The following is a 12,933-nucleotide window of genomic DNA, read 5'->3' on the forward strand; positions in this document are numbered from 1 at the left end:
TGTATTAAAATGAAAATTTTTAATACACTTTCAGAAATTTTGAAAGTTTTTCTGGAAAGGATTTGGCAAATCTAACAAATTTACAGTCTTTTTACGTCAAATGTGATCAAAAATATACATTAACTATCATGATAGTGTCATATATAGGCATATTTGAAACCTAGCTGAAGTACTGTTAAAATATCATTTCAAAAGTGACCATTGAGAGACCGTTAAGAGTATTTCGTTTCCGTGATGCTAAGCACTGCATGGTTATTGCTGTTCCTTTTTACTAATTATAGGATTTTTCTTGCTTCAGTAATGTCTTTAGAAGATCAGAATTTGGGTCTTGGCAGGTTAGCTTTTAAGCTTATTTACTTTTATGCCTGAACATGTTCTCTTAGGTTGAAGTTTTCCTCTAAATAAATGCGGCCTGGAACATTAAACAAACTAGAGCAGTATGCTGTTAACAGTGAAATTGCTGAGAACCATTGACTACCTAGATTTTTATCATTGCAGTTGACCTGCAGCTTTTATAGCATAAAAAAATGTAAATTGTGTCTTTCACGTTCCAGCTCACCCCTTTCCCTTAGTGGAAGATGGTACTCAGTAAACTGAGCGGTCATTGAAGGCATTTTCTGGATTCAGAAAGATGAGGAAATATCTATGGGAGCAGTTGAGTATGATTTCTAAACTCATGAATATTAGGAGCTGAATAAATTAGCCAAAAATGCCTTGTGGATTCTGAAGGGTATGGGTCAACCAGTTATCCTCACAGTTCTAATCACATCTAGGATACTCATAACTAAAGGTTTATTGGGATTATAAATTTTCTATGGATCATTCTAATTGACTGAAAAGGTAGCTGGTCAGATTCACATGGGCTAGAGTAATGAGGTGTTTGAATTACAATGTTCAGAGGGGTGTACTGGTATAATGCACCTGGTTTCCAAAAGCTGTATCTTGATTGTCAGGTAATCATATATAGAAATATAGTTGTGCCTCTTGTATTTTAACTGGATACTGAAAATGTAGCAGGTGAAAATTTTCCCAAAGTATGTGTTCCGGTAAAATTTTAAAAACTACACTCTGTATTTTTATGTTTGTTGAGGGCTTCTTGTCTAAAGACACAGTAGAGACAGAGCTATAATTACAGTCTAAACTTTCATACTACCAGGGGAAAGTTCTCCTCAGTATACTGTACAGCTTGGAAAGGAGAGGTATTAGAAGCAACTGAACTCATTGTTTTCAAGTAATAGCAGTTGTTACTGATACAGTTATCTACTGACCTAATTATTCTTCACAATTAATTCTAAACAGGTGCCTAAGCAATGGTTGTGCTAATAGGTTTGTTGTTGTATTTGTTTCTTATTTATTGCACATTGTTTTAGTCCTTACTGTTGCCAAGTACTTTGCTAAGTGCTTAGTGTGCAGATACAGGGATGTGTAAGACATGGGTCCGGTCCTTAGGGAACTCAGAGTCTCAGTCCAAACACATATAGACTAATACTCAGGAAAGAATTAATAATGTAGGACTTATCCAGAACTCGCCACTCATAACTTCTATGTAAATGGCACTGTCAGGAGCAAGGCTCATGTGTGTATTTCTGATTGGTATGAATCAGCATTTTTTTTTTAACTTTATTTATTTTTTGGGGAGACAGAGAGAGCACAAGCAGGGGGAGTGGCAGGCAGAGGGAGAGGGAGGTTCCCCGTTGAGCAAGGAGCCCGATGCAGGACTGGATCCCCGCACCCTAGCAGACACTTAACCACCTGAGCCACCCAGGTGTCCTATTATCAGCATTTTATTTTATTTATTTATTTTTTAAGATTTTATTTATTTGTCTGAGAGAGAGAGAGCACAAGCAGGGGAAGCTGCAAGCAGAGGGAGAAGCAGGGAGCCTGCTGTGAGGCTCAATCCCAGGACTCTGAGATCATGACCTGAGCCAAAGGCAGGTGCTTAACTGACTGAGCCACTCAAGTGTCCCTGAATCAGCATTTTAAACAAAGATTTCAGGGGATGCAAAATATATCCTGGTGATAGATAAGTAAAATTCCTGAAGGCCTATTAAAATCTGTATACACATACTCAAAAAGGTAAATTTGTGGTATCACTCAGATAAAAACTGAAATGGCAAGGTTTTCAACAGCAAATAATGGCCACATCTGCAGGCCTTTGGTGGCCTTGGAGTGCACTTGCCTGCAGCCTCAGGGACTCATGTCCAGGGAATGAGTATCCCAGGGCAGTGAGAAATAATGTTAACTTTGTCACAGTAAATGCGATTCCAGACCTCAGTATTTATGAGAATGTTGTTCCAAAATTTTCTAATTGCCTTCTTCAGACTCAGCAATCCCAGAGGCTTTAAGAAAGTAGAAGTTTAGTTTGGCATATATAATTTAGAAATTATTTTTAAAAAGAGGACTGAAAGTAGCAAATATTTTCTATAAGTACCATGTAGTGTCTCCTGTAAGATAGTGAGTCACACGTGCGTTTCCAGGAATAAACAAGGAATAACCAGCCAAACAAGTTTTAAATGTATGTCTTCCAAAAGGCACTGTGACCTTCTGAAGATTAAATCAGCATTTAACTGCTAACTTTAATGGCTCGAATAATGCTATAAAACTCTTACAGTGAGTCATTAACTAAAAAGAACAGAGGGTTGCATTTTTCTTGTAAGCATTCAGAAATATTTTGTCAATTGCTTATTTTCCTTTGCAGGTTGGGGAGAAGATCGGGTCTGAAATACTAAATTATATAGTATTGGAAATTAGTAGGCAATTTCAACCCACCTACAGATGCTTTCTGCAAACTACCCTTCTCTAACCTACTTGATACCTGGGAAGCAAAGATAACTATTCGTCTGAAACAGCAGCAGAGATAAAAATAAATCCCCAACACTGCCATTCCTTCGCAGATGATATGCCTGTACTCGGACTGCTTTCCCCTGCTGTTTTTGGTTTGGCTAGCCCATTGATTTTGCCAATGGTTGTGTTTAGTCAGTCTGCTCAAAGGTTGCTGACTAACAGCTACCTTTATACACTCAGCTCTGAATGTAATTAATACTAGAAAGATGTTAGAATTACATCTCTTTGTAATGGCAGTTCTGTTTTAATTTTTTTAATATTACAGTGGTTGACATGTATAGATAACATTTCAGTATTTGCATTGAATCGTAACTCTTTAACCATGTGTTAATGTACTAAGGTATCATTACAGTAATGGCCTAATACAATAAATGGCCTAATCTGAAAAAAAAAAATTTAACTTCAATATATATCCAAGATTATATTATACATAACATATTATAATTTCATATATCATATAATATATAACATATAATTTATATTTATATATATATATATATATAAAGCTCATTCGGCCAGGAGTATGGGCTGACATTGTAGAAACTCATTTTATCTCAAATAATAATTGAATCATAGTTTGAAGCTATTGTAAGTTAACCAGTTGGTCTATTTTATGCTGCCATACACCTCTGCCCTCCTTTTCTTCTGGGTAAGAACTAGCAGTGGGGTTTCTAAAGAAAGAGAGCAATGAACTAAATTCACCATCCATTGTTTCACACCCTGACTAGGTAACATGACAGGCACCAGGGGACCGGGCCCCTCTCCTGCCCTGGAAGAGTGCAAAAGGGCAGAGGGTGGGAGGATAACTTTGCCTTTGTGTTTGTGGTACCTGCAGAAACTATCTCAAAGTACTTGCTGACCACACCTTCACACAGATTCAGTGTGGGCTACAAAGGACTAGCCTCCCAAAATATGATCACAAACAGGAACTAATGGCGTTCTGCTCTGTCCTTCACCACACTGCAGTCACTTTGGAAGGCAGCAGTTGGAACTCTGATTGAAATCCGAAGCAGCCACAAATGCCATAAATTGCCTTCTTAGCAGTGAGTTAGGCTTCCTGTCTACATTCAACAAGCATTTATGAAAAGTCATTGTGTACCATGCACCATGGTTGACACTGTATAGACAAAGGTAAATAGGACTTTGAAATGCCAGCTCTTGTTCCTAACTGACAGTATCTATTTGTCAATAAAATCTGCCACTGATGGTTTTGCCTTTTTGTTTCCCACCAAAAACTGAAACTTGAAAGATTGAGTCACCTGTGTTACAGAAATTGTCACTTTAATAGCACTCGCTTATTTAAGCTTGGAAAATAATATTTTACCATTTTATAATACCTTACCATGAGCATTACTTAAGTATCTTTTGACCTCTTAATATGTCAAGACGCTATTCTAGGCACATAAGATGAGCTTATAAAGAGCTTTATTAAAAAGAAAAGTCAAAATTTAAATAAGGAGGAAAAACAATTTAGCAGAATGTGTCCAAGCCCTAGATCTTATTTCAAACGATATTTTGGAAATTTTCCTTTTAACATTTAACATCTTTGGAATTGGAATGCATCTCATTATAAATGGCATCTTCGTACTGTGTCATAGTTGGTCAGCATTTTCTATCATGCAGTGGTACATAAAATCATAGCCTTAACAATTGCTAGCATCGTAGATGCAATGAATTACAGCAGTGCAGTGGAGGTATTTAGACAGTCTGTGTGTTCTGTGATAAGATTTTATCTGAATAAAATCTTTTCAGAAGTTTTCTTTCCTGACCCCACCCTTGACTAGCTTGCTTGGTTAGCTCCATATGTTAGATAATCTGGGGGGATTTACAGGGAAGGTATATTTTTATAACCATTCTTGAATTGTGATCTAACTGGAAGGAACAAAAGTATGAAATTATAATGTTCTCAAATTTGTTTTTAAGCTAAAACCTTCACTTATAAAAGTAACTTGTTTTGAAAACAAGTTTAGAAGAGTTTTATGGGTTTAAAGGCTTCAAAAAGTCCACAGACATGCCTTAAGGCTAATGAATTTGCCCTTATCAGGCCAAGAATTCTCAAATCTCTCTACATGGTCTTATAATTTATACTGTATTTTGCATAAATGTACAGTTATCTATTCAATTATTTTGTTGATAGATTCCAGTTATTTTTCAATGATTACAGCTAAAATTAATTGAATATTTATTACATGCTAAGAACTCTGTACTAAGCACTTTACACATTCATTCTCATTTAATCCTCACAGGAATGCTGTGAAGCACATACTCCCCTTTTGTTCATATGTATACATACCATGACTCTGAATTTGGTTTTTGAAACTAACACAATCAGTGAGTAAAGGAGCCTACAGTCCACTCTACCATCTGATTTCAGAGCCTGTTCTCATCACTACAGTGATCCCCACCTGCCTATAATAAATGTTCAATAAGCATCTTACTTATTCTCACATTCATGTAAACATCTGTTGAGTACCTCTCCAACGAGCAAGAGGAAGAGCAACAGTCAGGAAGGTCTCAGAGAAGTAATGTTTGAACTGGGCTTTGAAGTATTACCAAGAGTTGGCTGATCAAAAGAGGAAAAAAATGCTTTTCAGTCCCATAGTTCAGCATGAGCAAAGTGTTAAACAGGTTTGTCAAATGTTCCCACCTTATTAAGGAATTTCAGTTTCACCTTGGAGATCAGTACTTCTTACTTATAAAATTTTCCTGGGAGTCTGTGATGAGGTCTGGAAAGCATGACTTTAAAATATTTTCCCCTAGGCTTTCTTATGATAGCTAGGTTCACTATAATTAAGAACATTATAAGAATATGCAGATGTATAGGTATGTGTACATTCTGTTCTCAGGAGAAGGTTCACAACTTTCATTATTTTCTGGGTGGTACCTATTGCAGTAGGTGCTTTCAAACATATTTAGAAATAATGCATGGTAAGAAAAAACATTTCACATTGTGACCCTTTACACTATAGGTATACACATTCACCCAGCTTAAAACAGAAGTTTCACAGCACCGTATTGTTTCTTCATCAGTATAACCTGATATATTCTATTTCATTTTAAAGAATCCTGGTCATAATCCACTAAATTAATGTCATGACCTTCCAGTGGATAACAGTCTGGTTTAAAAAAGCACTGCAGGAAATTATCATCTATTTAAAAAATTTTAGCCAGGGAGTCATGTGGTCAGATTTGCATTTTAACATTTAACATTTATCCAGTAGCTCCCCTAACTTAGTCATTCCTTTTATATTGGAAGGAAGGAAAGAAAGGAGTCAAGGATGGCTCCATATTTATGATGAGTATTTGTTGGATGGTGGGGCTATTATACAAATCCAAGATAGATGAAAAAACACATTGAGGCAGGAGGCATGGGGTGTGTTTTGTTTGGGACATGCTATACATGAGATGCGTAGGTAATACTCCATACCTCGTTCTGTCAAGATGGAGCTGTCCGGGAGGCTGTGGCGTCTGGGAGTTTGGATCAAAGGGATTTTCAAGAAACAACTCCAAAGGACATTTCATAGGATTTAATTATACATGGAAGTTCAGTAGTAAGGGAAAAAAAGTGTGTTTACAGATGGAATTCTGGTATAAATCTATATTTAAGGAGTTACTTTTTTTTCAACTGCTAAAATTACTGGTTGATTTATGAATACTTAACTTATGAGTGTTAGTACTTTTAATTTTTTTTTTTTTTAAAGATTTTTTATTTATTTATTTGAGAGAGAGAGAATGAGAGAGAGAGCACATGAGAGGGGGGAGGGTCAGAGGGAGGAGCAGACTCCCCGCAGAGCAGGGAGCCCAATGCGGGACTCGATCCCGGGACTCCAGGATCATGACCTGAGCCGAAGGCAGTCGCTTAACCAACTGAGCCACCCAGGCGCCCAGTACTTTTAATTATTAACATTTAGGGAATTTAAAGCTCCTTTTGCCAAATTTTGTTCACACTGATTTAGAATAATGGCACATAAAGCTAAACTGCATACTGATTCAGTGGAAGAATACTCAACAGTGAAAACTCAGGTGGGCAGAAGACTGCATATGGCATCACACCGTTTTTATAAAGTTGAATAATAAGCAAAATTAATATGTGGTAGGTATATACACATGCGATAAAATTATGGAAAACAAAAGGAATGATCACAGAAGTTGGAGTAGTTGTTATGTTTGGTAGAAAAAGGCAGGCATAAGGGATTGGAGTGGAGCACATGGTTAGATTATTGCTAATGTTCTATTTTTTAAGTTGGGCAGTGAGTTCATAGGTGTTCATTAAATCATCAAGCTTCATAACTCTCAAGCTGTATTTTGTAGAAATAAATATCACATAAAGATTGTTCTCATTATCATTAACTTTAAATATGATCTGTCATCTTATCTTCATGGATTAAATGACAAAAGCCAGGACATATTTCAACAGATGCCAAAAAGGCATTTGATAAAAATTCAGTATTAAATCTGAATAAAAACTTAAGGAAATAAGTAAGTAGGGAATAGAAGAATTCTTCCTTAGCATGTTAAAAAAAAAAAATCTCTATGAAACTAATAGCCAGTTACATACTTAGTGATAAGACCATAGAAATATCTTTATTAATGTTAGCAATAAAGTACACATGCCCACTATCATCTCTGTAGTTTAACATTGTTCTGAGAATGCTCAGTAATGGAAAAGAAAATGAAATAAAAGCTATAGATAATAGATAAGTTTGCCAGTATCTGCAGATAATCCAAGTACACCAAGTGAAAAACCTAAGGATTTCTTTCAGTTAAGGTAGTCACTTCAGAAAGAACTTTTAAAATCACTGGCTTAATATTGGGTGGCTGGTGTGAAAAGACATTTCTTTCAAAATGAAAGCAAGAGCAGGATTTTTTTTTTTTTTTTTTTTAAGATTTAAGAGAGAGAGTGCAAGCAGGGGGAAGGGGAGAGGGAGAGAGAGAATCTCAAGCAGACTCCCCGCCAAGTCCAGAGCCCCACACAGGACTTGAACTCACGATTGACCTGAGATCATGACCTGAGCCGAAATCAAAAGTCAGACATTTAACCAACTGAGCCACCCAGTTGCCCCAAAAAAGCAGGGTATTTGTTAACTGATGTTATTTTTATGTATTTGTTAACCCAGTAGAAAGCAAAAGTTGATAATGTAGGAGAGAGGGAAAGATTTGCTGGAGCAATGTCCCTGAGTAGGTTGGAGAAATGGTATCTCAGATATGAAATTGGCTTTAGATAGGAGCAAAGAAAGTTCATCTGTGGTAACTAGTAAGAAGGCATGTATATGAGTGCAGATTTTGAAATTACTGGTTGTTTGTTATAAACCATTTCTTTAGCTATATTATCTTCAATCTAAAGTCAAAACACACAGGCCAAAGTCTTAAAATGTTAGAGCTTGGCAATGTGTTGGCATATGGAACATGCCCAATAAATGGTAAGTATAATTTTTTAAAAATCACTGGCCTCCCTAAGCACCAGCAATTAGTGTTTCAGTGTAAAAATGATCTCATTTATGGTAGCAATGAAAAATTACCAAAATGAAATACCAAAAATTAAGTATAGGTCATGTTATTCTAGACCTGTCTAAAGAGCTATATTACTTTCCTGGTGGGTATAAGAGAATATGTAAGTGGTAAATGGCAAGACTGTCCATTTAGGTAAGAAACTTTTTAAGTTGTCATTTCATCTCCCTAATGAATCAATAGGTAATAAGACATCATATATACCATTATACTAATTTAAAAAAATAAAAAAATCCAGAAACACAAATATAAACCTACAAAGTAAATATGAAATGCTCTAAACCAAAATGTCATTGCTGGTAATCTATATGAGATTTTTTTACATATATATTTGTTTGTCTCCATTTCCTAATTGTTCTATATACATAAATGTTTTGTGATGCCAAGTTTAAATATGTAAAGAATCTAGGAGAAAGGCTAAATATTAAAGGTTGAAAAGAAATAGGTTGACAGTGCAAATAGAGAAGGCAGGTCTTAAGAAGTTATCTAGAGCTGGACACCAGCTAAATATCTTGCTAGTCTACTACTTGATAGAGCTGCTTTGTCATCTATCAATGGAGAAAGAAAGTTTTCTCCCCATCTGTGATCTTTCTCCCCATTGGAAGGAAGGTTCAAGCAGAGTTACTGGTGTTAACAGGGATATGAGAAAAAAGGCCACTTTTCTTTTTGAGTTAACAGTTGACATTTTGGAGCAGTGGTATTGTGATGTGCCCTAGGAATGGGTCTTGTCTAGAAAGGACAAATTACAGGAATGAAAGTAGTAGTCAGCTGAATTTAAAAAGATAAAATTCTTAGGGATTTTTAGGTAATAAAACTCAGAATGCATAAAACTGATTAAGGATAACTAAGTTGGGCCCACAGTGTAAGGGTTGGTACTTAATTAGCCATAGAAAAGGGGCAATCTTTTTCTGTACTTAGACAGCTTAGTGTTTAATAATAATTCATTAAGTTATATTGGGGATGTCTTATTTTAGACTGAGAATATAAGGCATAGACATATTTATGAATGTGGTAATACTCTATCAATCAATACCAAGAAATTCTTTGACTAATCTGAATGCTTTTTAGTCTTCCCTTATTCTAATTGTGCTAGTAATTCACTGAAGTCAGTCTTCACAGATTAGGAATGAGGGATGGTGCTTGAGTGTGTTGCATTTCCACTGAACAGTAAGATGATGCTGACTCTATTTCCACAGCTATTTAAAAGTCTTGTATTTGGCTAAAAAGAAGAACTTTGCCCTAGGGATGCTTGGTATTTTTTCTTTGTGTTTCTTTTTTTAGGATAGTGTTTAACTTTGAATAGTCTTATGTTTCACAATTTCTGATTCTGTAAAAAACCAAACAAAAAAAAAAAAACCTTTTTTTTTTTAAATATTTAAGGTGATTGAGTCATGAAAGGCCAATGTCATTGTGTAACCATTTTTTAAAGCTATTGTTTTTCATTGAAAAACTAATGAATGTACATTTTAGAATTGTATATAAGGTACAGATAAGGACAAAGATGAATAAATGTCTTAACAATGAAATGAAAACCAGCTAGTGTTGTTGGATTTCTCCTAGTCTTTTTTTTTTTTTTTTCATGTTCACACATACATTTTTAAAATTGTAGTCACAGTGTATTTACTGCTTTTTTATATCCTGCTTTTTCCATTTAACATATGAGCATTTTCCCATGTCATTAAATAGTAAAAGTTACTTCTAAATAGCTACCTAACATTTCATTTTATAGATAAACTAACATTTCTTTAGCAATCCTCCTATTACTTATATAGTTTCCATATAACAGTTATCCAAATATAGTCATTAATTGTCCATATATAAGTCTTTGCCCTTTCTTTGCTAACATGTATTCCTTTATTTGAAGGCAGGTTTGATGGCTTTGCCAATAGCTCAAGCATACTGTCCTTAAAAATGAATCTTTTAGTCCTGTATTTCTTACAATTATAAATCAATTTATCTAAGAGACTTGACAGGTCCTCTTATTTACATTAGACCTGCTAAGTCTCTTAGAAATTAGAACTGCAGTTTCTAATTTAGCTCTTGTATATATCAGTAGTGTATCAATAGCTTTATACATGTTAAATCAAATAATTTTACTTCCTTTATAGTCCTGAAGAAAATTAGCACATGAATTTGACTTAAGAAAATTGAATAGAACTAAATTTTATGAAATGGACCCCATCTCAGGAATGTATTTTCGGGGTGGGTGTTTGGAAAGAGATCCATAAAAATTAAAACCCTGTATAGGCTTTATTCATTTTTAGGGCTACCTATAGATTTGACACTAAAAATCCCCACAAACTTTAAAATACTGTTCACATTTATGAAGATTGTAAGTAACAAAGCACTTATGTTCATGAGAACTCTTAATTCTGTTTTCTTTGTTTCTTTGTTGTGCTGTATAGCATGACTTCTGTTCTCACTCACATTTGGCAGTGGTTCCTCCTAGGGCTCTGAAGGCAGCATATTTTTTGTGGCTCGCGCACTTGGGAAGCAGTGTTTGCTCCCCTTCTACAGTAGCAGCTGGCATCTGTGATTGTTCAGCCTTCCGTAGACACTTGTTGTGGCCAATTTGTTCTTGGACCTAATTTCTCTGTACTTTGGGTTGGAAACATTTAGAAATATTGCTGGTCTTTTTGGTTGTTTGTTTTCCCAGATAGTTTCTTTGACTTCTATTTAAGCTAACACTGAAATTGGAAACCTTGAAGGTTTCTACTCTCTTCCTTTTGTAAATACCGAGGATTCAAAATAAGTATTGTCAGTTTTTTTTTTTCCTCTCAATATTGTCAGCTTTTGATGATCCACAGGACACTTATTATCTGTCCTTTGCCATTTGAAAACTACTTCAAAAATCAAATACCTCATTACGTATGTGTTTGAATCAAACAAGCTAAAATCAGAGTGGGAGTTCCCCAGTAGTGTCTTTACATCACCAGAGCAAGCATTTTGGGGCACATACTACAGGCCAGACATTGTGCCAAGCACCTTTAGAAGGGTTATTTCTTTAAATTTCACAGCAGTCCTATTCAGTGAATAATATCATTATCCTCATTTTGCTGATGAGGAAACTAGGGATTAATAAGGTTAAGTTATTTGTCCACAGATGGTAGAATCCAGAGCCAAGTCGGAAACTGGGCAGCGTGCTCCAGAACTCATTATGTAGCACACTAGGTATCATCTGTTTGCACTGTTCCCTTTTCCTCTGAGTGTAAAAGAGTCACTTTTCTCAAACAATTGAGGAAACCCAGCTTAGAACTGGAAATACAAAGGGATCCAGTAATAAAGAAAACATTTTAAAAAGCAAAGAGAACAAAGAAGCAGAACACCATTTTTTATCTTTGGTATCCTCCAAATATTTGGCAGTAATTCTCATCAAAAAAATGGCACATAAGAGTTTATATTTTGTACACTCTTTTGTAATTGTCATTTAAGATGTGACTAAAATTTATAGCCCCCAGCTGTTCTACATCTTGTTGCTGTTTTTCTTTCCTTAGCATAGAGCCTTGGTTTTGTGTCTTGGGTCCCCAGAGCCTGGGGATTCTGTGATGTAACCACAGTGGCTGCCTCAGCAGTCCCAGTCCCTCATCATCCCTTTCTTCAACCAGAGCAATGCTGACTCTGTTTGTAATACATGGTGGGTTTCCCCATAAGATTTATTCTGAAAAAGATTTAGCTTTAAAAAAAAAGTATGATTATTGTTGGTGTTGAAAAACAGAGAATTAAGAGCTGAATATACTTCCAAATCTATATGAAAATATTCCTCAGACTTTGATATTGTTTATGTTATTGAACTTAATGAGCTTTCATGGTAACATTGATTGGTTTGGGATAAAACCATGTGTTCTGTGAAATCCAAGGCCTTGGCCACCTTTAGCAATTTATGTTGATCTTGAGGATTCACATCTGTTAAGTACCAGTCTCCCCTAGATTTACACAACTGTTGCTGCTGATGGCCATGCATGAATTCTATTCTCACTCACATTTTGGCAGCAGTTCCTCCTGGCATTTGCAAAAAGTGCTTTCCTCAAGACTCCAGGAGAGCAAAAAGGGGAGAAGATCCTTCATCAAAAGGAGTGAATTTGGAAATTGACATTTATCTTTAAGAATGTTTTTTTTTCTTGTAGAATTCAAGTTTGGGCTTTGTTTCTGAGAAACATCTTTTTTTTTTTTTTTTTTTTTTAAACAAAATTCTGCTTTGTACTTGACCAAGAGAATTACTAAACTTAGAATTATTTAGTGTGGTCTCCCTAAGTTCTTTAAAATGCAAAACGGTCTTAAAGACACTCATTTTCTTTTTTTTTTTTTTTAAAGATTTTATTTATTTATTTGAGAGAGAGAATGAGAGAGAGCACATGAGAGGGGGGAGGGTCAGAGGGAGAAGCAGACTCCCTGCTCAGCAGGGAGCCTGATGTGGGACTCGATCCCTGGACTCCAGGATCATGACCTGAGCCGAAGGCAGTCGCTTAACCAACTGAGCCACCCAGGCGCCCAAGACACTCATTTTCAAATGGAATTTGGTGAGGACAGAGTATTCTGTGAGTATTTTAATAAAGATGAAGATACTTTTTAAAAAGAAAAATG

At 35.6% G+C, this 12,933-nt stretch overlaps 1 protein-coding gene across 2 annotated transcripts in view; it reads left to right on the plus strand.

Annotated features, from left to right (window-relative positions):
* The window catches only part of ELL2 (elongation factor for RNA polymerase II 2), a 70,044-nt gene that overhangs the window by 19,101 nt on the left and 38,010 nt on the right, over nt 1-12,933 (plus strand). Inside the window, exon 3 of one of the 2 annotated variants that reach the window (XM_032403971.1) lies at nt 555-654. The exons of the other annotated variant lie outside the window; for it this stretch is intronic. Within the exon in view, the coding sequence (XP_032259862.1) occupies nt 646-654 (9 nt within the window). The 5' untranslated portion in view covers nt 555-645. The remainder of the gene's footprint in view (nt 1-554; nt 655-12,933) is intronic. 2 annotated transcript variants of the gene reach the window in all.

Source organism: Phoca vitulina, unplaced genomic scaffold (assembly GCF_004348235.1).
Source record: "Phoca vitulina isolate PV1807 unplaced genomic scaffold, GSC_HSeal_1.0 scaffold6, whole genome shotgun sequence".
Classification (NCBI taxonomy): Eukaryota; Metazoa; Chordata; class Mammalia; order Carnivora; family Phocidae; genus Phoca; species Phoca vitulina.